General features: G+C 43.3%; 1 protein-coding gene across 1 annotated transcript in view; it reads right to left on the reverse strand.

Annotated features, from left to right (window-relative positions):
* LOC141059025 (uncharacterized) overlaps positions 1–26,008 on the reverse strand; it is a 169,954-nt gene extending 143,946 nt beyond the window's left edge. The window contains exons 1-2 of the mRNA XM_073555231.1: positions 25,979–26,008; positions 22,797–23,213 (exon numbers count right to left, since the gene is read on the reverse strand). Coding sequence (XP_073411332.1) covers positions 22,797–23,213; positions 25,979–26,008 — 447 coding nt within the window. The remainder of the gene's footprint in view (positions 1–22,796; positions 23,214–25,978) is intronic.
* Between the last annotated feature and the right edge of the window lie 348 nt (positions 26,009–26,356).

Here is a 26,356-nt window from a genome sequence, read left to right on the forward strand (position 1 = left end):
GTGTAGGCATGCGGGGGGTCTTCCTGGGGAAGGGGTGATGATGCTCGCATGGGGAATGGGGTGATGTTTCATGCTGGGGGGTTGCATGGGGAAGGGGGTTGTTACTCTTTTGGGGCTGCTTGCTGGGGGTCTCTATGTTGTCCAAAACAAAAGCTGCTGGCTATGTATGTGATATTGTGCTCATGTAAACTGTTAGTGTGATTGGTGAGGATGTGGTGCAGAAGTGGAGTTTTTCCAAGAGTTGGCGGTGGGACTGTGGAAGGTTCGATGGGTGGAGATGGATCCTGGGTGGAGTCTCAATGGGGCCTGAACATTTTGTCAATATGGGGCTCTTAAATTTCTGGTGACATCCCTGGGAGTCAGGCACAGCTTGTATTGAGTCTCCTGCATGATTAATTTGCAGGATATTGCAAAAAAAAAAATTATGCCAATTTTCACTCAGTTCACAGTCTGAGAGCTCATTCATGGAAGATGAGATTTTTCATTTATTCACCTGGTGTTGGTGCTGTGTGGCAGCGATTTTTGCTGTAGTTTAGTGCTGATGAGGCGGTGTGGCCTGGAGTCAAGGGAACTCAGCCTTGCAGCATAGGCGCTATGAGGCACTTGGCCGCTCGCCCTGCTGGTGCACTGCCGCTCTATCCAAGGTTTGTGCACGGCACGGCACCATTAACCTTAACTGTTAACGTCTCTTTTACATTGCATTTTTGCATCTGTGAAATGGATGCGTTAAACGGACAGCAGAAACACAATGTGAACCTACCCTTAACCCCTTAGTGATAGAACCAATTGGCAGCTTAATGGTCAGGCCAATTTTTACAATTCTGACCACTGTCACTTAATGAGGTTATACTGTAACTCTGGCACGCTTTAACAGATCCCGCTGATTCTGAGATTGTATTTTTGTGACATATTGTACTTCATGTAAGGCTGGGATCGCACGAGTCTCTCGCATCAACACCCGGCGCTACCGCCAGCACTCAGGAAATACATGCAGTCCCAGGTCCGGTCCGAGTGCCGGCGGCAATGCCGGGTGTTTCTCGCATCACACACGGTAGTGTGATCCTGGCCTTAGTGGTAAAATATCTTTGATATCACTTGCGTTTAATTTATGAAAAAAACGGAAATATGGCAAAAAATTTTAACATTTTGCAATTTTCAAACTTTGCTCTTTTTATGCTCTTAAATCAGAGAGATATGTCACACAAAATATTTAATAAAAAACATTTCCCACATGTGTACTTTACACCAGCAGAGTTTTGGAAACATTTTTTTTTTTGTTAGGAACTTATAAAGGTTAAAAGTTGACCAGTGATTTCTCATTTTTACAACAAAATTTACAAAACCATTTTTTTTTAGGGACCACGGCACATTTGAAGTCACTTTGAGGGGTCAATATGACAGAAAATACCCAAAAGTGACACCATTATAAAAACTGCATGCCTCAAGGTGCTCAAAACCACATTCAAGAAGTTTATTAACCCTTTACATTCTTCACAGGAACTGAAGCAATGCGGAAGGAAATATGAACATTTAACTTTTTTTTTACAAACATTTTACTTCAGAACCAATTTTTTTAGTTTCACAAGTGTAAAAAGAAAAAATGAACCACAAAATTTGTTGTGCAATTTCTCCTGAATACGCTGATACCCCATATGTGGGGGTAAACCACTGTTTGGGCACATGGCAGGGCTTGGAAGGGAAGGAGCGCCGTTTGACTTTTTCAATGCAGAATTGGCTGGAATTGAGATCTGACGTCATGATGCGTTTGGAGAGCCCCTGATGTGCCTAAACAGTGAAAACCCACACAAGTGATACCATTTTGGAAACTAGACCCCTTAAGGAACTTATCTAAATGTGTGGCGAGCACTTTGAACCCCCAAGTGCTTCACAGAAGTTTATAACGTAGAGCTGTGAAAATAAAAAATCATATTTTTTCCACAAAAATGATCTTTTCGCCCCCAAATTTTTATTTTCACAAGGGTAACAGGAGAAATTAGACCCCCAAAGTTGTTGTGAAATTTGTCCTGAGTACGCCGATACCCCATATGTGGGAGTAAACCACTGTTTGGGCGCACGGCAGAGCTCGGAAGGGAAGGAGCGCTGTTTGACTTTTTCAATGCAGAATAGGCTGCAATTGAGATCGGACACCATGTCGCGTTTGGAGAGCCCCTGATGTGGCTAAACAGTGGAAACCCCCCACAAGTGACATTTTGGAAACTAGACCCCTTAAGGAACTTATCTAGATGTGTGGTGAGAACTTTGAACCCCCAAGTGCTTCACAGATGTTTATAATGTAGAGCTGTGAAAATAAAAAATCATATTTTTTCCACAAAAATGATGTTTTTACCCCCAAATTTTTACTTTCACAAGGGTAACAGGAGAAATTGGACCACAAAAGTTGTTGTGAAATCTGTTCCGAGTACGCTGAAACCCCACATGTGGGGGGGGGGGAACTACTCTTTGGGCGCATGGCAGTGCTCGGAAGGGAAGAGCACCATTTTGGAATGCAGACTTTGATGGAATGGACTGAGGGCGTCATGTTGTGTTTGGAGAGCCCCTGATGTGCTGAAACAGTTGAAAACCCCCACAACCCATTTTGGAAACTAGACCCCTCAAGGAACTTATCTTGATGTGTTGTTAGAACTTTGAACCCCCCAAGTTTCACTAAAGTTTATAACGCAGAGCCGTGAAAATAAAAAATCATTTTTTTTCCACAAAAATGATTTTTTAGCCTACAATTTTTTATTTTCACAAGGGTAACAGGAGAAATTGGACCCGAAAAGTTGTTGTCCAATTTGTCATGAGTACCCTTGTACCCCATATGTGGGGGGGAACCAATGTTTGGTCGCACATCGGGGTTGGAAAGGGAAGTAGTGACGTTTTCTAATGCAGACTTTGATGGAATGGTCTGCGGGCGTCATGTTGCGTTTGCAGAGCCCTTGATGTGCCTAAACAGTAAAAAAAAAAACACATGTGATCCCATTTTGGAAACTAGACCCTCCCAAGGAGCTTATCTAGATGTGTGGTGAGTAGTGATGAGCGAGTAAACTGGTTGTTCGGGTCTCCCCGAGCATGCTCGAGTGGTCTCCGAGTAATTTGGCGTGCTCGGAAATTTAGTTTTCGTCGCCTCATCTGCATGATTTGTGACTGCTAGACAGCTTGAATACATGTGTGGAATGCCTGTTTGTTTGGGAATTCCCACATGTATTCAGTCTATCTACAAGTCCCGAAAAGAGGGAAGAATAGGAAGCATTTAAGGAAACCAGGATGGATGAACACAGAACTTAAGCACATGCTAAAAAGGAAGAAAAAAATGTTTATAAAATGGAAAGAGGGAGGCATATCTAAAGAAGAATATAATGCTGTCTGCAGAACCTGCAGGGCACAAATCAGATTAGCTAAAGCTGAAAATGAATTGAGGCTTGCAAGAGATGTCAAAAGAAATAATAAAGGATTTTAGGGATATGTCAAAAGTAAAAGAAAAGTCAAAGATGCTATAGGATTTTTACAGGATGAAAATGATGAAATGGTAAGACAGGATGTTGAGAAGGCTGAACTTTTAAATTCCTATATTGCATCTGTTTTCTCTCAGAAAGGAAATGTAAAATCAACTGTTATTCACTGTCCTATTAAGGGAATAGAAGAATCCAGGATATCTATAAACAGAAAGATGGTGAGGAAACACTTAGCTAACCTAAATGAATTCAAGTCTCCAGGTCCAGATGAATTACACCCCAGAGTACTGAAGGAGATAGCAGAAGAAATTTTTGAACCCCTCTCCATAATCTTTGAAAATTCTTGGAGAACAGGAGAAGTGCCAGAAGACTGGAGAAGAGCAAATGTTGTTCCTATCTTCAAAAAGGGGAAGAAGGTGGACCCAGGCAACTATAGGCCGGTGAGTCTGACTTCTATACCAGGAAAGATCTTTGAACAAATTATTAAACAACATGTATGTCAATACCTGGATAAGAATGAAGTGATTAAACAGAGTCAGCATGGGTTTGTAACTAATAAGTCATGTCAGACTAACTTAATTTCCTTCTATGACGGTATCACTGATTGGGTGGATCAAGGAAATGCTGTAGATATAGTATATCTTGACTTCAGCAAAGCATTTGACAAAGTCTCTCATATAATTCTTATTGAAAAAATGACTAAGTATGGAATGGACAAGGCAACTGTTAGGTGGATTCATAACTGGCTTAGTGATCGGACCCAAAGAGTGGTCGTAAATGGCTGCACATCCAGTTGGAAGAATGTCTCAAGTGGGGTACCACAGGGCTCTGTCCTGGGCCCTGTATTGTTCAACATCTTTATCAATGATTTAGATGAAGGAATTGAGGGTAAACTGATTAAATTTGCTGATGACACAAAGCTAGGAGGGATAGCTAATACTAGAGAAGAGAGAGAGAGGATTCAAAAAGATTTAAATAAACTGGAGAAGTGGGCAGCAACTAACAGAATGGTTTTTAACAGGGAGAAATGCAAAGTACTACATCTGGGCAATAAAAATGAAAAAAGCATATATAGAATGGGAGGAATAGGGCTAAGTGACAGCACATGTGAAAAAGACTTGGGTATACTAATAGATCACAGACTGAATATGAGTCAACAGTGTGATGCAGCAGCAAAAAAGGCAAATGCAATTCTAGGATGTATTAACAGAAGCATACAGTCTAGATCACGTGAAGTCATTATTTCCCTCTACACCTCTTTGGTCAGACCTCATCTGGAATATTGTGTCCAGTTTTGGGCACCACATTTTAAAAAAGACATCAACAAACTGGAGCAAGTTCAGAAAAGAGCGACCAGAATGGTGACCGGTCTGCAAACCCTGTCTTATGAGGAAAGGTTGCAGGATTTGGGAATGTTTAGTTTGCAAAAGAGAAGACTGAGAGGAGACTTAATAGCTGTCTACAAATATCTAAAGGGCTGTCACATTGTAGAAGGATCAACTTTATTCTCATTTGCACAAGGAAAGACTAGAAGCAATGGGATGAAACTGAATGGGAGGAGACACAGATTAGATATTAGAAAAAACTTTTTGACAGTTAGAGTGATCAATGAGTGGAACAGGCTGCCACGAGAAGTGGTGAGTTCTCCTTCAATGGAAGTCTTCAAACAGAGGCTGCACAGACATCTGACTGGGATGATTTAGCGAATCCTGCTTTGAGCAGGGGGTTGGACCAGATGGCCCAGGAGGTCCCTTCCAACTCTACGATTCTATGATTCTATATCATACAGCTGAGACAACGAAAGCTAAATCTCCAAGCATGGCAAAATACTCGATCACCCGAGCATGCCTGGGGAGACCTGAGCAACAATGCTACTCGCTCATCCCTAGTGGTGAGCACTTTGAACCCCTAAGTGCTTCACAGAAGTTTATAACGCATAGCCGTGAAAATAAAAAATCATTTTTTTTCCACAAAAATGATTTTTTAGCCCCTAATTTTTTATTTTCCCAAGGGTAACAGGAGAAATTAGATCCCAAAGTTGTTGTGCAATGTGTCCTGAGTACGCTGATGCCCCATATGTTGGGGTAAACCACTGTTTGGGCACAAGTCGGGGCTCGGAAGGGAGGGAGCACCATTTAACTTTTTGAGCGCAAAATTGGCTGAAATCAATGGTGGCGCCATGTCGCGTTTGGAGACCCCCTGATGTGCCTAAACAGTGGAAACCCCTCAATTCTAACTCCAACCCTAACCCTAGTCCCAACCATAACCCTAGCCACAAACCCCCAACACACCCCTAACCCTAATCTCAACCCTAACCATAACCCTAACCACAAATCTAACCCCAACACAACCCTATCACTAATTCCAACTCTAACCCTAATCCTAACCCCAACCCTAATCCCAACCCTAACCCTCATTCCAACTTTAACCCTGATTCCAACCCTAACCCTAGCCCAACTCAATTTAGCTTAACTCTAACCCTAATGGAAAAATGAAAATAAATATATTTTCTTTATTTCATTATTTTTCCCTAACTAAGGGGGTGATAAAGGGGGGTTTATTTACTATTTTTTTTATTTTGATCACTGTGATAGGCTCTATCATAATGACCAAAATGAACCAATAGGAAAAATCTTCCTAATGTTGCTGGATGTCGGCCGGCAGATCTCTGCAGGCACACTACGCATGCGTCTGCCTTTTTCTTACTGGGAGAAGACACCGGCGGCCGAGGGGGGAGGCCAGGAGACCCAGGGACAACGGGAGTATCGGAGGGGAGATCGTGGACCCTATTTCTCTCTCCTCTGATGTGATCTTGACAAATTGGGGTTAGCCATCCAGGACCTTTGTATTTTTTTTCTTAAGGGGCTAAGAATTCACAGGCAAGTAGTTAACTACCTGCCTGCAATGCCCGGTGCCGATTTGTGGTCACAGACACTCCTGCGGGTCATTCTGCTTAATTTGACCTCACTAATATGAGAGAGGTGAGGGTAATGCTTCTCATGATTTCCACAGATAAGCAGAACAATAAGTCAACTATTCTATAATTCCTCCCATTAACCAAAAGCACAATATTGTTAAAAATATTTTATCTAATACAGTGGATCTGTTATGTATTGTGCAGCTTTTACATTCTAGTTTAAGAGAAATATTACTACCAAGTTTGCATTAATACTTTAATTCATTACTTATAAATATATTTTTGTTTTTCTGTTTATAATTATTGTTTATGAAACAGTGTGATCAGCAGTGCTAAATGGGTGTGGTTGGGGCATAGATATGGGTGTGACTAGTTGTGAAATGGGTGTGGTCAGGGGAGTCACCTAAAATTTTGCCACAGCGTGCGGCAAACTTTGGCCCTCTTTACCTTCTTCAAAAATTGGGAGGTATGCAATTAGCCTCATAAAGTATAATGTCCTCCATTCTGACCAAAATTGTATAATGTCCCCCTCAGTGGCCCTATTATTGTATAACGTCTTCTATTGATGCCTCAATATGGAATAATGTCTCTCTCTGGGCTGTGACCCCCTTACTTTATATTGTCTTCTTTGTGGCCCTCATGCAGTATAATTTCCCTCTCTGTGACCCCCATACAATATAATGAACACTTCCATGGCCCCTATACAATGTAATATCGTCATTGTGGCTCCCATGCACTATATTATCTCCTTTTGCATCCCCAATACAGTATAATGTCCCCCTCTGTGGTGCTCTTTGCATGGCAACTAAATGAAAAACAAAAATTGATTCCTGTCGCCTGTCCCCACTCTGACAAAGAGCAGCTCCTTCATCCTTTGCCATCATCCAGCACAAGGAGCGAAATGCAGTGACATCATTATGCCACCTGTGATGCCTTGAAGTTATCTGTTGCTGTTGGCCTCTGATAGGCTAGTGGCACATACAGGTTTTGTAGGGCAGGCAGCATGGAAGTGGCTCTTTGCTGAATTTAGAGCTGGCACAAAAGTTGTGTCTGGTTGCGGTCACATCTTCTGAAACTGGGATTTTCCACCCTGGCCGAGAGGCTAGTTTGAGCCTGCTTGTTGCTGAGGTCTAAGACTTACTTAATCCTTTCATGACAAGCATATTTAGTACTTAATAGAGCACCTTTTGGCTGTTATGACCTGCTGCAAATGTGATGCTTGGCCAGATATCACCTTGTCCTTGCGTTTCTGAGGAATCTTAGCCCATACCTCATGGGCATTGGTACTCAGTTCATTAATACTATTGGGTTGTCAAGAGAGTTATCTAAAAAGTTAAGATATCATTGCCTTGGACAAACAAGGACATGGTAGAAAAAGGAAGCTATCACCAGCTGCCACTAGCTTCCTGAGAAGGCAAGAGTGGACTTGGGCTAATTATGGCACCAAAAACTGCCTGTGACTATAGTTCCTGCTCCCCATAGATTTATAGCATCATATAAAAGTTATTTCTGTTCTTCCCAGATTCTAGCACACTGTTGTTGGTTGGCACACAGCTATCTGGCAGGTGTTGTCACAACAGGCAGCATACGTTGAACAATGAAATTTTCTACCATGGCTGATCTTATGGAGTCAACTGTATGTACCTATATCAGGGCTAAAGTCTTACAAATTTGCTTCAATACCCCTGCCGTACACATATAATGTGAGCTGTGCACACTGCTTGTGTCATGGTTTATTTAGAATTCAGGGCAGGTGGTGTAGGAGTTAATGGGGAGAGCCTCTCTTTGGAGCTGGGGAGGGGTTTTATAGCTTCAGGAGAGTGCCGTCCCCTGTCGTTTATACTCCTAGTTTGAGTGTGCCCGACCGTGCTCCGTTTGTGCTTCTCGCCTGTCCCTGTACGCTTGTTTGGTGTGTGATCTGGTTTGGCCATGGTTAATGTCTCTTGGATTTCGATTCTGTACCTGTATGCCCGTCCTGTGTATGACCCCCTGGCTTTGTCTTGACCTCCCTGTCGCCCCTCTTGTACCTTTGCTGCCATCCTGTGTATGACCTTCTGCTACGTCTGACCCTTCTCTGATACTCGTTCCTGTACTTTATTGCCTGCCCCGTGTATGACTCCCGGTTCGTCTGACTGCTGTGATTTCCTTAAACGCTACTCGGTCTCCAACTCAGTGACCGGCACTGCTGCAGCTCGGTGGTGATCTCCGCTCACCCCTCTGACGCGCGGTCACGTGGTTTCAGGTCCTGCGGACATCGAGCGCTTCTCTGTCGCTCCTCCCCTCCCGCAGGTCCTAGAGCAGGATTCCCTGTACCAATGCTGCGCTCCTGCTGGGCAACACTGTAAGGAGCCACATAATTCTTACTGTCAAGGTCAGGGGCCACTGGGTACCTGTCAGTCAAGCTGTCCCTGACTATTGTCACCCTGAGTGTGACATTATAAACGACCGTTACCATTATTTTCCTCTCTCTCTGAAGGATAGGGGTGTGAGTGTGAGAGGTTCCGCTGTCATCATGGACCCCATGCAGGCACTATCAGAGCAGGTAAAACAGTAGTCACAGATGTTCCAAAAGTTAAACGTGGAACAGCGTTCAATGGCCCACACCCAGCAACAGCTGGTTAATACTGTACAAGGGGCTATCGGTCCCGAGAACAGGGACGTGTCTCTTACATCCCGAGTCTCCGGTTAAATTGCTAGACTCTTTTTCCAGGGACCAAAGGGAGTTCAGGGCTTTCCAGGAAGGGTGTAAATTGTTCTTTTCCCTGAGGCCCCGTTCTTCTGGTGGAGAATTTCAAAGGGTTGGGGTGGTTATTTCCCTACTGCGGGGTGCCCCACAGGCCTGGGCGCTTTCTCAAGCCCCTACAGCCCCAGAACGTATGACTGTGGATGCGTTTTTTGAGGCCTTGGGCCGCATTTATGACGAACCTGACATGGTTTGCTTGGCTGAGGACATGGTGATGAGTGCACGTCAGGGTCGGCACTCTGCGGAGTGGTTTTGCTTGGAGTTCCGACGATGGTCAGCAGAAGTCTCCTTGGATGATGCTGCTCTCCGGGGACTGTTTCGTAGGGGCCTGTCGGAACGCCTTCAGGATGCTCTGGCCCTGCATCCGCCTCCTGACACTTTGGAGGAAGCCATGACCCAAGCTGTGCGAATGGATCGCCGGCTGAGAGCCAGAGGGGTTATGCACTCCGAAACGTCCTTGTTTTCTGGCAGCAAAGAGGTGGAGGCCAGTCCTGTGCCCATGGAAATTGGCGCCACCTTGGTCAGAGAGAAAGAGAGGAAACGCCGCCGAGAAAAGCAACTCTGCTTCTACTGTGGGGAATCAGGACACTGGAGGAGAGACTGTCCATCTTGTCCAGCATCTTCCAAGTTGACGGGAAACTACTAGGTCTGGGTAGTGACCGAGGAGGCTGCCCAGACCTCCAGGTACTTTTTTCCTCATGCCCTAAATTTCTGCTTAATGTCGAACTGGTAGTAGACAACTATCATTTTGTTTCTACAGCCTTGGTGGACTGTGGTTCGTCACTTAACCTGGTCAGTTCCAGTACTGTCTCCAGGGTCAAGATAGGGACAGTCAGGTTGGAGACCCCTCTGAAAATCGTGGCCATTGACTCCTCCCCTCTCACCCGTTCGGGGATTCATTACATTACTAACAGTTTTGTTTTGCATGTTGGTTCCTCCCATGTTGAGAAGATGAAATGTTTTGTCATGGATAACCTGCCCGAAGGGCTGGTGTTGGGGATGCCGTGGTTTCAACGGCACCACCCAGTTATTGATTGGGAGAAAAGAGAAATTGTTAAGTGGGGCTCTAAATGTATTAACTGTTCCTATAAACCTGTGTTCTGTGTTACACCTGCAAAATCTGTCTATGAGTCTTCTGTTGGTCTGGAGGGTATTCCGGAGTACCTTAAGGACTTTGAGGACGTGTTCTCCGAAAGCGAGGCCGAGGCATTACCCCCACATAGGCCATTTGACTGCACAATTGACCTGATCCCTGGGGCCAAATTGCCCAAAGCCCGTTTATTTAATTTGTCAGGACCTGAGCGTCTGGCGATGAAGGAATACATAACGGAAAGCCTCCGTAAAGGGCATATAAGACCCTCAGTTTCTCCGGTAGCAGCGGGGGTTTCTTTGTAAAAAAAAAAGATGGTGGCCTGCGTCCCTGCCTCGACTTCCGAAAACTCAATAAAATTACCGTCAGAAATACATATCCCTTACCCTTGATTCCAGATTTGTGTAACCAACTCTCAGGGGCAAAATGGTTCTCCAAATTGGATCTTGGGGGGATTATAATTTGATAAGAATTAAAGAGGGGGACGAGTGGAAAACTGCTTTTCTCACGACAGAGGAGTTATTTTAAAATTTAGTGATGCCGTATGGCCTCACTAATGCAGTCTTTCAAAATTTCATCAATGTGGTATTCGCGGACCTAATCGGCCGCTTTGTTGTCATCTATCTGGATGATATTCTGATTTACTCGACTGACGAGGATTCTCATTTGTTACATGTGAAAACCGTTCTTCAAAGACTCAGGGAAAATCAATTATTTGTCAAACTGGAAAAATGCACATTTTTTGTCCAGGAACTTTTTTTAGGGCTCATAATTTCACCACAGGGGTTTCGGATGGATCCCAAGACATTGCGGAGTGGGTTCAACTTCAGGACCTAAAAGGACTCCAGCGCTTCTTGGGATTCGCAAACTATTATCGGAGGTTTATCAAGGGCTTTTCACAGATAGTGAAGCCTCTCACTGACCTCACGTGCAAAGGGGCCGATATCAAAAATTGGTCTCTCCCGGCGAAACAATCCTTTCTAGTCTTGAAGAATTGTTTTATATCTGCTCCGATACTTGTGCAACCTGACCCATCCTTGCCATTTGTTGTTGAAGTCGATGCTTCCGAGGTGGGGGTGGGGGCCGTATTGTCTCAGGGGCCAGCTGCTCTGACTAACCTTAGACCCTGTGCCTTTTTAATCTAAAAAAATTTTCTCCGGCAGAGAGAAATTACGATGTTGGGAATAGAGAGCTTCTGGCAATTAAGCTGGCGTTTGAAGAATGGAGACATCTTTTGGAAGGGGCAGAGCATCCGATTACGGTCATCACGGATCACAAAAATCTGGAATACATCAAAACAGCTAAAAGATTGACTCCCAGACAGGCCCGGTGGTCACTTTTTTTTCTCTCGATTTCAATTCTCTATTACGTTTCGTCCTGGATCTAAGAATGTGAAAGCAGATGCTTTATCACGTAGTTTTGAACCATTGTCTGCCCCTGATCCGCCGTCATCCATTCTTCAACCTGGGGTCTTTATAGCAGAGCTGTCATCGGAAATGGAGCGGGAGATTGTGGGGGCTCAATCTTTAGCTCCAAGGTCCAAACCTGCTCATAAATTGTTTGTCCCGCAACACTTACGTTCTGATCTCCTGCAAGAATTTCACGACTCTAAATTGGGCGCTCACCCTGGTATTGCAGCCACGTGTGAGGCAGTGAAATGAGTCTTTTGGTGGCCATTAATGTCTGCAGAGATTAAGAAACATGTCACAGCATGTGGGGTTTGTGCCCATTCAAAGAGCTCTTATTGCCGGCCGGCCGGTGAATTGGTACCTTTGCCAATTCCGACAAGACCTTGGACTCATCTGTCCATGGACTTCATCACCAATCTCCCGCCATCCCGGGGTAACATGGTAGTTTGGGTAATTGTGGATAGATTTTCTAAGTTGGCACATTTCGTACCCATGGCCAAGTTACCGTCAGCTGAGGTTCTTTCGAAACACTTCCTTTCCCCAATTGTTCGCCTCCATGGTGTACCTACTAATATTGTATCTGATAGGGGGACACAATTTGTAGCAAAATTTTGGCAGGCTTTTTGCAGAAGTTGGGGATATCTCTATCTTTCTCCTCAGCCTACCACCCAGAGGGCAATGGACAAATGGAGCGCACCAATCAGTCACTAGAACAGATCCTCCGGTGTTTGACTTCGACGTTGCAGGATGACTGGTGCGATGCCTTGCCATTGGCGGAATTCCCTTTCAACAACTGAATTAACCAATCCACTGGTAGGTCACCGTTTTTTATTTACGGATTGAACCCTCATTTTGGTGAGCTTTCATGCCTGGATTCAAACTGTCCGGGGGCCGAGGACTCTGTCAACAGGATAAGTGATCTATGGTCAAAGGTTCGTGCAAACATTGGCAAAGCACAAGGGAAATATAAACACTTTTCAGATATTAGGAGGGACCCGGGTCAGACTCTACATTGTGGGGACAAGGTGTGGCCCTCGACACGAAACATAAGTTTAAAGTTGCCCTCCGCCAAGTTGGGTCCCAAATTCATTGGCCCCTTTGTGATAACTCAAGTGATCAACCCAGTGGCCTATCGCTTACTCCTTCCCTCATCTTAGAAACTGCATAACGTTTTCCATAGGTCCTTACTCCAACCTGTAGGCCCGGTGGTAGAGGAACCTGCGTCTCTACCGCCTCTGGTGTCGGTGGACGGTCATATGGAATTTGAAGTGCAAAACATTGTGCAGTCCGATGGGTTCGTGGTTCACTGCAATATCTCGTCCATTGGAAGGGGTATGGTCCGGAGGATCGGTCGTGGGTACTGGCCAGGTTGGTGCATGCGGATCGTGTGGTCAGAGCGTACCATGCTCGATACCTGGAGAGACCTGGGGGTCCTGAGGCCCCCCATTGAAGGAGGGGTACTGTCATGGTTTATTTAGAATTCAGGGCAGGTGGTATAGGAGTTAATGGGGAGAGCCTCTCTTTGGAGCTGGGGAGGGGTTTTATAGCTTCAGGAGAGTGCCGTCCCCTGTCGTTTATACTCCTAGTTTGAGTGTGCCCGACCCTGCTCCGTTTGTGCTTCTCGCCTGTCCCTGTACGCTTGTTTGGTGTGTGATCTGGTTTGGCCACGGTTAAAACGTCTCTTGGATTCCGATTCTGTACCTGTATGCCCGTCCTGTGTATGACCCCCTGGCTTTGTCTTGACCGCCCTGTTATCGCCCCTCTTGTACCTTTGCTGCCATCCTGTGTATGACCTTTTGCTACATCTGACCCTTCTCTGATACTCGTTCCTGTACTTTATTGCCTGCCCCGTGTATGACTCCCGGTTCGTCTGACTGCTGTGATTTCCTTAAACGCTACTCGGTCTCCAACTCGGTGATCGGCGCTGCTGCAGCTCGGTGGTGAGCTCCGCCCACCACTCTGACGTGCGGTCACGTGGTTTTAGGTCCTGCGGACATCGAGCGCTTCTCTGTCGCTCCTCCCCTCCCGCAGGTCCTAGAGCAGGATTCCCTGTACCAACGCTGCGCTCCTGCCGGGCAACACTGTAAGGAGCCACTTAATTCTTACTGTCAAGGTCAGGGGCCGCTGGGTACCTGTCAGTCAAGCTGTCCCTGACTATTGTCACCCTGAGTGTGACAGCTGGCACTGTATGACATTTTTATATTAAAGAAATTTTCCAATATATTCATGTCTTCATTGGTGATTATAAACTATAATGGTACTAATTAGCAACAGCCCTAAAAAGCAAAATGTGTTATTAACTTGAGGGTAGCTACTAATTTCAACAAGCAACGTAGCAAAATTGATCTCTTTGCAGTAAGCATTTTCAGTAAGAACCAGCTCGTCAGCTCTGTCTAAATTCCCAGCAAAGAGACAGATGTGGAGCTGGCACGTATCCTGAGTGTGTGAGCTGGCAACGTTGAGAATCCCCGAATGAAAACAGACTAGGACACATGAAAGACAACAGGATGTTAACCAAGGCTGAAAAAATAAGCATCATTTTATCTGCAAGTGAATAGATTCACATGCAGTGCTTGATTCTACAGACTAAATATGTAGCACGGACTAGCCTTTAGTAAGGCTGTTATGGAATACTTACAACCTAGAAGATATTCAGGATGTTTGGCAATAAGCTATATATTGAACACGCTTATTGAAATTTATTTAATACTTCGTACAAAAGCCTTTGTTGGTTATGACAGATACAAGATGCCTCCTGTCTGAAGAAACTAGTCGTATGTATTGCTCAGGTGTGATTTTGGCTCTTCCACACAAACACTCTTCAAAACCTGAATGTTCCATATGCTCCTTCTATGAACTCTGAGCTTTGGTTCCTTCCATAAATTGTATTTTGGATTTAGGTCAGATGATTGGCTAGGCCATTCTAGCAACTTTATTTTTTTTTCTCTGAAACCATTTGAGAGTTTTCTTGTATATGTGTTTGGGATCATTGTCTTGCTGAAATGTCCTCCCTTGTTTCATCTTCATCATCCTTGTAGATGGTAGCAGAATTTAATCAAGAATATTTTGATACACTTGTCCATATATCCTTCAATTACATGAAGTTTGCCAATGCTGTATGCTGAAAAACAGTCCACACCATGATGTTCCCACCTCCAAACTTCACTGTTGGTATTGTGTTTTTTGGGGTGATATGCTGTGCTTTTTGGCCTCCAAACATGGTGTGTCTTATGGCATTCAAAGAGTTCAATTTTGGAAGCCCAGGTTGCTCTGATAACGGCCTTCAGGTCGTCTTCATTGTTGCGTCTTGTGTCTCTATTCTTCCTCTTGTCAATGCGCCATAAATTCTCTATGGGGTTAAGGTCAGGCTAGTTTGCTGGTCAATCAAGCACAGTGATACTGTTGTATTTAAACCAGGTATTGGTACTTTTGGCAGTGTGGACAGGTGCCAAGTCCTGCTGGAGAATGAAATTTCCTTTTCCAAAGAATTTATAAAATTTTTTAGTGGTTAACATCAGGGAAAGAGAGGTGAAGGAAAATAAGAAAGTCAGGTTATGTATATAGGTAACATAACGGAAAAGGGAACAGTAAAGGACTTATCCCAAAAAATATGTCACATTAAATAAGTAGCTTACATACTGTATATAGTAAAATAAATACAGAACTAAAGATAATAAAAGTTACAAATCGTTAGGGAAAAAACTACAACCTACGGTACCGTTTTATCAAGAATTTATCAAAACAATTGTTTTCAAATGTGATTTTGTGTTCGAAGGATTTATGCAATTAAATTTTATCTGTTAAATCTTGAATAGGAGGAATGTCCGGAAATTTCCAATAATATGCAATGTTGGTTTTTGTTACTAACAAAATATGTATTATTAACTGTCTCAAAGCAGGTTCTATACAATCTGTGTCCACAGAAAAAATAACTAATTGGGGAGATAATATGAAATTTTCATTTTTTATAATTTGGCTAATAAGAGAAGAGATGTTTGCCCAAAGAGGCTTAATTTTGGGACAAAGCCAGAAAAAAATCAAATGGGTTCCCCTGCTGGCCGCATTCTCGCCAACAATTCGAAGAGATTTCTGGATTGATGTGGGCCAGTCTTGTCGAGGTGTAGTACCATCTCATCCTAAGTTTGTAAAATGATTCCTGCAAAGCCATTAATATAGTTGACGAGTAGGTAAGAGTTAAAGCCAATCTTCTAGGTCGACAGTTAGGTGTAGGTCAGACTCCCATTTTAGCATGTAGGCAGGTTGTGATATGTCACTGTCATTTTTGAACCATTTGTATATATAGGAGAAGTTCCAAAAAATTTTATGACCATTGTTACAGATCAGATTTATAGAAGGTTCTGAAAAGAACAGTCTTTTAAGAAGGAATTCTCTAACTTGATTTTTTAGGATGGTGTATTGCAAAAAGGAAGAAGAGGGTACCTTGAAGTGATTCCTGATGTGAGAGAAAGGGTAAAAGGATTTACCTTCGTATATGTCCTGTAGCTTGGTGATCCCTAACTCTTTCCATGATGGATCAATATTGCAGTTATTTGTGTAAAAAATTAATGAAAGAGGAAGTTTATTCATCAGATCTATTTTATCCTTTCTTGGGTTTTGATAGTTTCTTCCACGCCTCTAGTGAGGCTTGAAAGATGTGATGGGAGATAGAGTTAGGACTCCACTTGGTAGTGACAGGGACAGTCACACCAGTTTGTTAGGCACCTCGCCACTGCAGGGCCTGTGGACTTAACAGATAACACTAATTCTATATATCCTTTCCTACTGCTTTTTATCTATTTGACTCCCCTGATGAATCCCCAACATTGGGGAAGAAACACATAGGGAGCTTCTATTTTTCCCCTTATCAGTGGGGGTGTCCACTACAGGATCTACTTGGGGCCTATCCTTGTTAGGACAGGAGTAACACTGGGGCACGACAGGGAGTGTAGGGGAATACTTTACATTAACACTGGTTTTCCCATGTCTCAGCTCCCCATGAGTGGATCGTCTCTCCAGCAGGATACGCCCTGATGCTGGAATGGTATATCTAAGACCAATGGTGAGACCAAACCATTATTTATTGAGCACTGGTTCACATGAGCACTTTTTTGTAATGTTTTTGTGTGTTATGTCTTTTTAATGGTTCATTAAAGGTTATGTTTTAATTGACTTTATGTGGGATACTCTCTAGACTGTGTGTAACATTTGACCCCTGAAGGTTTTTTTGGAATAGTGTCAAAAAGCTCACACTATAGCTGAGTGCACGAGTTAGAGTAAATTTTTTTGTGAGTTGGTTAAGGATAGACAAGTTTGGTGGAAAACCTTAACAAAAAATTCTAGGTCATACCAAGAAATTTTGTATTCTTGCGGCCACCAGTGCATTCTCTGCTTTATTAAGTTAGCATAATAATACGCAGTAAGATTAGGGAGGCCAATTCCCCAATGAAGTTTACATTTGTAGAGCACATTGGTGGCTATTCTAGTTTTTTATCTTCCCACACAAATCTATTGATTTGAGTTTGAATGCTGGTCAGGAATGAAGTGGATATTGCCAAAGGAAGAGATCTTAAAATATACAGGATTTTTGGCAGGACAATAGATTTAATGATCATAATCTTCCTCCACCAAGACAGACCTCTCTCACTATAAAAGTTGAAATCATTAGAGAGAGATTTTGTTAGGATACTGTATTTAGGTTATTAGGAATCAAAGAGTCAATGTTTCTAGAAATTTTAGACCTAAGTATGTGATGTCTCTCTCTGCACAGCTCCAAGGGGATAGTTTTTCAATCTCTTCCACCTGAAGAGTTGTTCAGATTAAAATGTAGAATTTTTATTTTCATTGATTTTAAAGTATGAAACTGTTGAGAATTTATGGAGGAGCTTATGTACTTTGGAGATAGACTTAGCTGGCTCTGATAGAGTCAGAATGATGTCGTCTGCGTAGAGGTCTATTTTGTACTCTCTAGAGTTAGATTTAATACCTATTATATCTGTGTCATCTCTGATAGATTGTGCCAATGGTTCAATGGCCAAGACAAACAGCAGAGGGGAAAGACACATCCTTGTCTTGTTCCATTTGAAATTTTGAATGGGGAGGATAGATGATTATTTGTGTAGACTTTATTAGGGTTGGAATATAGGGCCATGATACTGGAAATACACAGTGCATTGAACCCAAATTTTTGAAGGGTAGATAATTCCAATTTTTTGGCATTCAGTGAGGCAATAATAGATTTGTGCTTTTTGGAATTTATTAAATTGATTATGATGGTAATCCTCGTAGTACCCTCCATGGATTGCCTTCCTTTAACAAACCCTATTTGATCATTTACGATCAAGTTTCGCAGGACTAAGTTGAGTCTGTTGGCTATGATTTTTTAATAAATCTTTAGGTCAGTATTAATCAAGGAGATTAGTCTATAGTTGGTTACCTGACTAGGATTTGAATCTGGTTTAGGGATGAAGACAATGGTCGCCCTCTAAGCTTTCATCTAGGAAAGAACCAGAAGCCGAAGCTGCGTTAAAGACCTGAATAAGATGTGGAATAAGGAGATCTCCAAAATATTTGTAATAATCGTTACTGAAACCATCTGGTCCTGGAGCTTTAAAAGATTTAATTGTTTGATGGTATTAGCTTTTTCTTTTTCATTAAAAGGGGAGGCAAGGAAATCTAATTCATCTAGTGAAAGTTTTGGGAGATTTACCGACGAGATTCAATGTCCTTTTTATTAGGTTGGGATAGAGGATTGGCAGAGTTAATGTTATACAGATTTCCGTAGTACTCTGCGAAGGCATTGACTATATCCTGAGGGTGTAGGAGGAAATGGCCTTTTGAGGTTACGATTTTATCTACTCTATTTTTGAGTCTTAGTTTTTTGATTCTATTAGACATGTATTTGGAGGGTTTATTTAGAGAAACGTATTGCTTAAATTTGGAGGTTTTAACGGCCGAATCAAAAAAGGAGAAAATAATCATTTTCAGGTCTTGTCTCAATTTGGATAGTTCTAATTGTTTTTGTTGACATGGTGTTGGTTTGAAATTTCCATCTCCAAAAAGCTTGTTGGCAGAGGGAAGCATGAAGTGCTTAAAATTTCCTGGTAAGCGGTTGTGCTGACTTTGGTCTTGATAAATCACAGTGGACCTACAACAGCAGATGACATGGCTCCGCAAACCATCACTGATTGTGGAAACTTCACACTAGACTTCAAGCAACTTGGATTGTGTGCCTCTTCACTCTTCTTCCAGACTCTGGGACCTTTTTTTCCAAATGAAATGCAAAATTTACTTTAATCTGAAAACAGCACCTTGGACCACTGAGCAGCAGTCCAGTTCTTTTTCTCCTTGAACCATTGGCATTGTCAATTGGTCATGAGTGGCTTGACACAAGGAATGCGACACTTCTAACCCATGTTCTCGATACGTCTGTGTGTGGTGGCTCTTGAACCAATGTCTATCTCCCCCAAGTTTTTGAATGGCCTTTTCTTAACAATCCTTTCAAGAATGCGGTTATCCTGGTTGCTTGTGCACCTTTTTCTACCACACTTTTTCCTTCCACTCAACTTTCCATTAATATGCTTGGATACAACACTCTGTTAACAGCCAGCTTCTTTAGCCATGACCTTTTGTGGTTTACCCTCCTTGTGGAGTATGTCAATGACTGCCTTCTGGACATCTGTCAACTCACCAGTCTTCCCCATGATTTTGGAGCCTACTGAACCAAACTAGGGGACATTTTCAAATGCTTAGGAAGCCTTTGCAGGTGATTTTTGTTAGTTATTCTAATTTACTGAGATAATGACTTTGGGTTTTTATTGGCTGTAACCATAATCATCAACATTAACAGAAATAAACATATAAAATAGATCACTTTTTTTGCAATGACTCTATATATGAGTTTCACTTTTTGTATTGAAGAACTGAAATAAATTAACTTTTTGATGATATTCTAATTTTGTGAGAAGCACCTCTATATTTACTTAGAAAATTGGTGACGTGTTCAATACTTGTTTCTCCCGCTGCCTATATTGAACTTTGTGCTACAATGAAAATACTTTCTATTTTTTTGCAGCAAAAAGTCAGAATAATCATCATTCTACTGCCCTTAATGTCTGTCCACTATGTTCATACCAATATACTTCTCAGTGAGTAGATCTCCACAAACTGGATGAGACGGAACATGTCAGACATAGAACTTAGTAGAAAAAAGAAGTGTGAAAAGGAGTATATAAAAACTGAAAGGGACAAAAAATTATTATTTTTCAGTCATGTTTACTGCTTAATTGTTCTGAAACAAGGCATTTTTTGGGTTTCCAGCACTTAATCTATTCCATTGGCACAACCAGAATGCATTATCTCATTACAATCTTTTAGGGACAAAACCTGATGGTCTGTGAAGTCCTGTCCTTCACAGTTTAGTACTAAAAAATTAATGATAGTGTACAGTATGTCAAAGAAATGTAGTATGACTTAAGGTCCTGTCACACCTAGCGACGCTATAACGATCCCGACAGCGATACGACACGACAGGGATCGTTGCCGCATCGCTATGTGGTCGCTATTGAGATGTCAGACAGTCCAATCTATCCAACGACGGAGCAACGATCTAGCATGTCATAGCAACCTTTGTAACGATGTCGGTGGTCGTTGGGACCCTGTCACATTGCATGTTCCATTGACGATTCACACCTCGATGAGGGATGTACTGTGTGACGCTGTATTTACACAGGCGTGGATTGCGCTCCCTTTCTCACGCCCTCTCAGCTCTGAATGGTGGACGCTACCGCATCCTGATTGGCCGTGCATTTAAAAGGTGACGTACTAGCGCTCCATTTCATTGTTCTCGAACACGTCTTTTGGCTAGCACACCCGAGTAACAGTCATCGGTGTCCTATTTGCGTTCACCGCCTGCCCTAGTAGCGTTCACTTGCACAGACACATGCACCCCTATATAGTCGCTGAAAAGTCATTCACAGGAACTGCACACACCCGCAAATTACCTGCACAGACACACGCACCACAATATAGTCCCTGAAAAGTCCCTCCCAGAACTTGCACACACCCGCATAGTACCTGCACAGACACACGTACCCCAATATAGTCCCTGAAAAGTCCCTCCCAGAACGTGCACACACCCGCATAGTACCAGCACAGACACACGGACCCCAATATAGTCCCTGAAAAGTCCCTCCCAGAACTTGCACACACCTGCATAGTACCAGCACAGACAGACGGACCCCAATATAGTCCCTGAAAAGTCCCTCCCAGAACTTGCACACACCCGCATAGTACCTGCACAGACACATGCACCCCTATATAGTCGCTGAAAAGTCACTCACAGGAACTGCACACACCCGCAAATTACCTGCACAGACACACGCACCCCAATATAGTCCCTGAAAATTCCCTCCCAGAACTTGCACACACTCGCATAGTACCTGCACAGACACACGCACCCCAATATAGTCCCTGAAAAGTCCCTCCCAGAACTTGCACACACCTGCATAGTACCAGCACAGACACACGGACCCCAATATAGTCCCTGAAAAGTCCCTCCCAGAACTTGCACAGACACACGCACCCCTATATAGTCGCTTAAAAATCACTCACAGGAACTGCACACACCCGCAAATTACCTGCACAGACAGACGCACCCCAATATAGTCCCTGAAAAGTCCCTCCCAGAACTTGCACACACCCGCATAGTACCTGCACAGACGCACGCTCCCCAATTTAGTTCCTGATAATTTATTTTTTTTTTCTTTGTCCTCCAGATACCGAGAGCCAAGTTGGAACAGAAGATGAAGAGCCGGAGCCACTGCCAGACACACCGGAAAACGGAGGAGAGGATGCACGAGGATCCGGTTGGAACGTAAGCCCCTCATCCTCCGAAGAATCGGACGCAGCGAGAAACCGTAAGAGTTTATTCAACAAACAAAATAACCGATAATATGTATCATGTTTTGTATTGTAAAGTTTGAACATTTCACACCATAGGAATCCCAACACCTGAAGAGCTCCTGCAGTCACTGAGGAGAGTGACAAAAGCAGTGGAGGACCACAAACAGCTACTGTTAAGGGCGGCGGCCCAAGCACGTAGCGCAAGACAATAATTTTTTTTTAATGTTATGTAAGTTCTTGTTTTATTACAGTTGCCGAAAAGATGGCGATAAAAAAAATTACACATCAACAGTTGTTGCGTTTTCTCTATAAAAAAAAAAAATACCCTCGCTCTAATGCATGATAACGCTTTTCATTCCTATTGAGGCAACACATATTTGTTAAAAATAGTCAAAGTAAAATGAAGAATTCAGTCATTTAAAGTTCAAACACAGGAATTTTATTAAAACACAACAACCTAAAAAGAATAAAACTTTTTAAATTATACAACAAATAATTAAACAATTAAATAATTTTTAAACAGATTGCGGAAAAAATGTTAGAAAAGCTATAATTCTTCATATTGATTATCTGAATCTGAAAAACCCCGTCTGGGCGGAGAAGATTGTTGGGAGTGAAAAGACTGTGAGTAGTGAGTAAAATGGTGGTTGGCCCGGGTTTGGGGATGGTTTTGCGGTGGCCCAATCCTCCGCACTGGTGTGCTCCGCAGGGGATCTTGAATTTCTGCCCATGAAGCTGGCCAAGAAGGCTCACGGGCGATCAATCTTTTTACGGTTGAGGTTTCATCCAACAGACCGGAATCAGCTTCACTCAAAGTTTCAAATATGAGCCGTTCGGCATGTTTCCTCTGGTTAGCATCCAGCTTTCCAAGGCGATCAGCTGTGAATTGGGCAAAGGTGTCCATGGCCGAGCTTGCCATTATATGGTTGGCCAAACCCATAAGGTCTGGGGACGGGGGCAAAGTTTCCTTCCTTTTGCGAGTATTATTTTGTCGTCGGCATAGTGGAGCATGTTGTTGACTTGAGCCCTCAAATGCGTCATCCAAACTATGTTCACACTCCATGATGGGGTCACTCCCTTGCATCGCCCAATCTTATTCACGCTGCTGATGTGGGAACAAAGAAAACAAAACAAATTACGTAAAACAAACACTGTCATATACGGAGCAGATTTCAATGACTTCTGGGCCATATGCTAATGTTAATATTTTTTACACAAAAAATCCGGCATGTACATGCAAATTAATAATTCTATTACTTTTGAAAAACAATACGGTACTTACATCTCCAACTGGGGTGTCTGGATCATTCTCGATCTCAGTGTCAGGGTGCACATTCGGCCGCATTGAAGACACTGTTTTCCTTGGAAGTTCTTGGTCGCGGGTGAAGCCGAGTAGGTCGTAGTACCACAGCGTGGGCACATTAACCTCATCTGTGCCGGCACCCGACTTCCTCGACTTCTCCACCTTGTTGAGCTCCTTTTTATATACAGTGCGGAGAGACTGGATTTTTTTCCTAACAACGGTTTCGTCCACCTTCTCGCTAGGGTTGTGACGCTTAAATAGGCAAATCATCTTCTCATAAGCCTCCCTTTTCTTAATCCTGTTACTGTACTCGGCGCACGTTATCTTCCAAAGACAAGGAAGAGATCGATACAGCTCGATCATCTCCCGAATGAACTCCTCGCTGTTGTAAGACATCTGCAAAGAGAAAAAATACGGTTAACAAACCATGAACATCAATGGAACTTTAAGGTATACGACAAAAAAAAAAATATTTACATAAAAAAACAGGGTGTTGGGAGTGTTCACTTCATATAGCCTAAAATGGCTACCCAGATATGGTTCTTTGTTCGCACAAAGAAAAGAAATAAATAAAAAAAAACCCCACCAAAACCTAATAAAATAAACAAAAAAAAAAAAAACAAATATGTGGAATCGCTGTTGAGACCCCCAAAAAATACCTACCATTAACTGGCTAGAGAAGCAACGAAGATGGAAAAGCAGATGATCCAAAATGGAGTCGCAGCCGTTGGACAAAAACAGGATCTCAACTTGGACACACCCGGGTCAGGAACAAAGAACTGAAGCGCTACTTTGTTAGCTTCTTTTAAAAGGAAGCCCGCCAATCAGGACACTGTAGTGACCACCAATCGGAGCCGAGGTAGGCGTGGAAATGGGAACGCTAATCCCCGCCTTGTCTTGCTTCTGAGTCACTAACGAGGTCGTTAGGCTAGGTGTCAAACGTGATGATACAATCACGGGAGATGAGTCGCGGGAGATGAGCGACCAAAGAAATGTCCAGACATTTCGGGCACGATCAGCGATACCCGGCAGGGGGGCTGGTCGCTGGTCACTGTCACACACAGCGATCTCGCTGGTAAGATCGCTATAACGTCACAGTTCTAGTGACTCAGCAGCGATCTCGCTAGCGATCTTGCTTAGTGTGACAGGGCCTTTATACATGAACCTTACTGATGCAACTGTTTCTCCCATATCTGGATGTGGTCACAGATGACCAGAGAAAACTATCTCTTGACCTAATAATGGTTGTCAACAGAAGATACATTATAGGGAAAATGTGTTGGGATGCCTAAAAACTATGCCTGCAGGAGCTTTTATAACATTTCAAATTAAATAATTAGGCGTTGTTATGGAATCCCTCCCCCCTTTCGTTTGCAGCTAAAAAAGCTTCCACTCTTCTGGGAAGGCTTAGGCTGGTTTCACATTTGCGTTTTTTAGCGCTGGAAAAAAACGCATATGTGCGCATGCGTTTTTTCCCCTATATTTAACATGGGTGCGCATACCTGCGCGCTTGTAAGCGCATGTATGCGATTTTCATGCGCTGCGTTTTTTTGGGGTGTGCGTTTGTATTTTCCAGACGCAGCATGTTGCATTTTTTGGCCCTGCAAAAAAGCGCATGCGCACATATGCGCACGTTTTGCGCTAAAAATGGCCATTATAGCCTATGGATGCGCATATGTGCGCACTGGCATGCTCATGTATGCGTTTTTTTGCATATGCGTTTTTTTTTTTTAACCATGGAATTTAGGGGTTTGGGTTAGAGTTAGGGTTAGTTAAGGGGGTTTAGGGTTAGGGTTAGGGTCAGGGTTGGGGTTTGGGTCAGGGTTAGGGTTAAGTATGGTTTGGTTAAGGGTTAGGGTCAGGGTTAGGGTCAGGATTAGGGTTAAGTATGGTTTTGTTAAGGGTTAGGGTCAGGGTTAGGGTCAGGGTTAGGGTTAGGGTTAAGTATGGTTTTGTTAAGGATTAGGGTCAGGGTTAGGGTCAGGATTAGGGTTAAGTATGGTTTGGTTAAGGGTTAGGGTCAGGGTTAGGGTCAGGGTTAGGGTTAAGTATGGTTTTGTTAAGGGTTAGGGTCAGGGTTAGGGTCAGGGTTAGGGTCAGGATTAGGGTTAAGTATGGTTTGGTTAAGGGTTAGGGTCAGGGTTAGGGTTAGGGTCAGGGTTAGGGTTAAGTATGGTTTTGTTAAGGGTTAGGGTTAGGGTCAGGGTTAGGGTTAAGTATGATTTGGTTAAGGGTTAGGGTCAGGGTTAGGGTTAGGGTTAGGGTCAGGGTTAGTAAAGTCATGGTTTGGGTAGTGTGAGGGGCCACCTAAAAATGTTGGAAAAAAACGCAAACGCGGTAAAAACGCACTAAAAACGCATACAAACGCATAAAAACACTGCATTTTTTTCATGCATGCTCATAAAAATGCTTGAAAAAAACGCAGCAGTTGTATGCTTTTGTATGCGTTTTTTCAATGCGTTTTTTTGCGGGAAAAACGCGCTGCAAAAAAAAGCAAGTGTGAAACTAGCCTAACTAAGCATTTTTGGAGTGTGTCTAAGAATTTTTGCTCATTCATCCAGAAGGGTATTTCTGAAGTTTTTCCACACCAAACTCACCCAATTATGTCTCTATGGACCTTGCATGGTGCACTGGAATACAGTTGTGTTGAAAAAAAAGGCCCTCCTCAAACTGTTTCCACAAACTTGTAAACAAAGCACTCCCCAGCCTACCTAGCTGGGCTTCTAAAGGTACTGTCACACTTAGCGATGTACCAGCGATCCCGACCAGCGATATAACGCGGTCAGGATCGCTGGTACATCGCTAAGTGGTCGCTAGTGAGCTGCCACACAGGCAGATCTCATCAGCTACATCGCTGGGGACGGGGGTCGCTACTTACCTGTCACACTAGGCGATCCTGCGTCCTCCCGCCCACGTCCACGCTCGTTGCTCGTCTCTCCACAGGAAGCGCCGCAGGAAGCTGACAACGAGAAACAGTCCAGGACGTTCTCGCGCGATCAGCGATAATCAGCGGGGGAGCGGGTTGTAGGTAAGTATCACACACAGCGATATCGCTAGCAATATCGCTATAACGTCACTAGTTATATCGATATCGCGTAGTGTGACAGGCCCTTAAGTCAAGAACTAACAAATCTTCATCCAGATAATGGGTCGCTCCTAACCTTAGGAGTTCCTTTCAGATTTCCAGTCATCTTTTGAGCCACCTGAACATGTGGCTTGCCCAGTCGAGGATGCCTGGGTAAAGGCCCCTTTACATTTAGCGATGTACCAGCGATCCCGACAACGATACAACCCGGTCAGGATCGCTGGTGCATCGCTAAATGGTCGCTAGTGAGCTGCCACACAGGCAGATCTCACAGTGATGTAGCGACGCATCAGCGGTCATTACTTACCTTTCAGACGTTTCAGGTCGTTTCTTTTAAGATACAAAATAGAGTTCTCAAACATCTCTCATAACTGAATTCAAATAAAGGTTAAATACGCAAAATAATCTCATTGATGTCTAAAGCTAAATGAATAAATATAGCTAAAATCTAATA

This window comes from Dendrobates tinctorius, unplaced genomic scaffold, assembly GCF_039654945.1.
Source record: "Dendrobates tinctorius isolate UK_male_01 unplaced genomic scaffold, ASM3965494v1 ptg000223l, whole genome shotgun sequence".
NCBI classification, from domain to species: domain Eukaryota; kingdom Metazoa; phylum Chordata; class Amphibia; order Anura; family Dendrobatidae; genus Dendrobates; species Dendrobates tinctorius.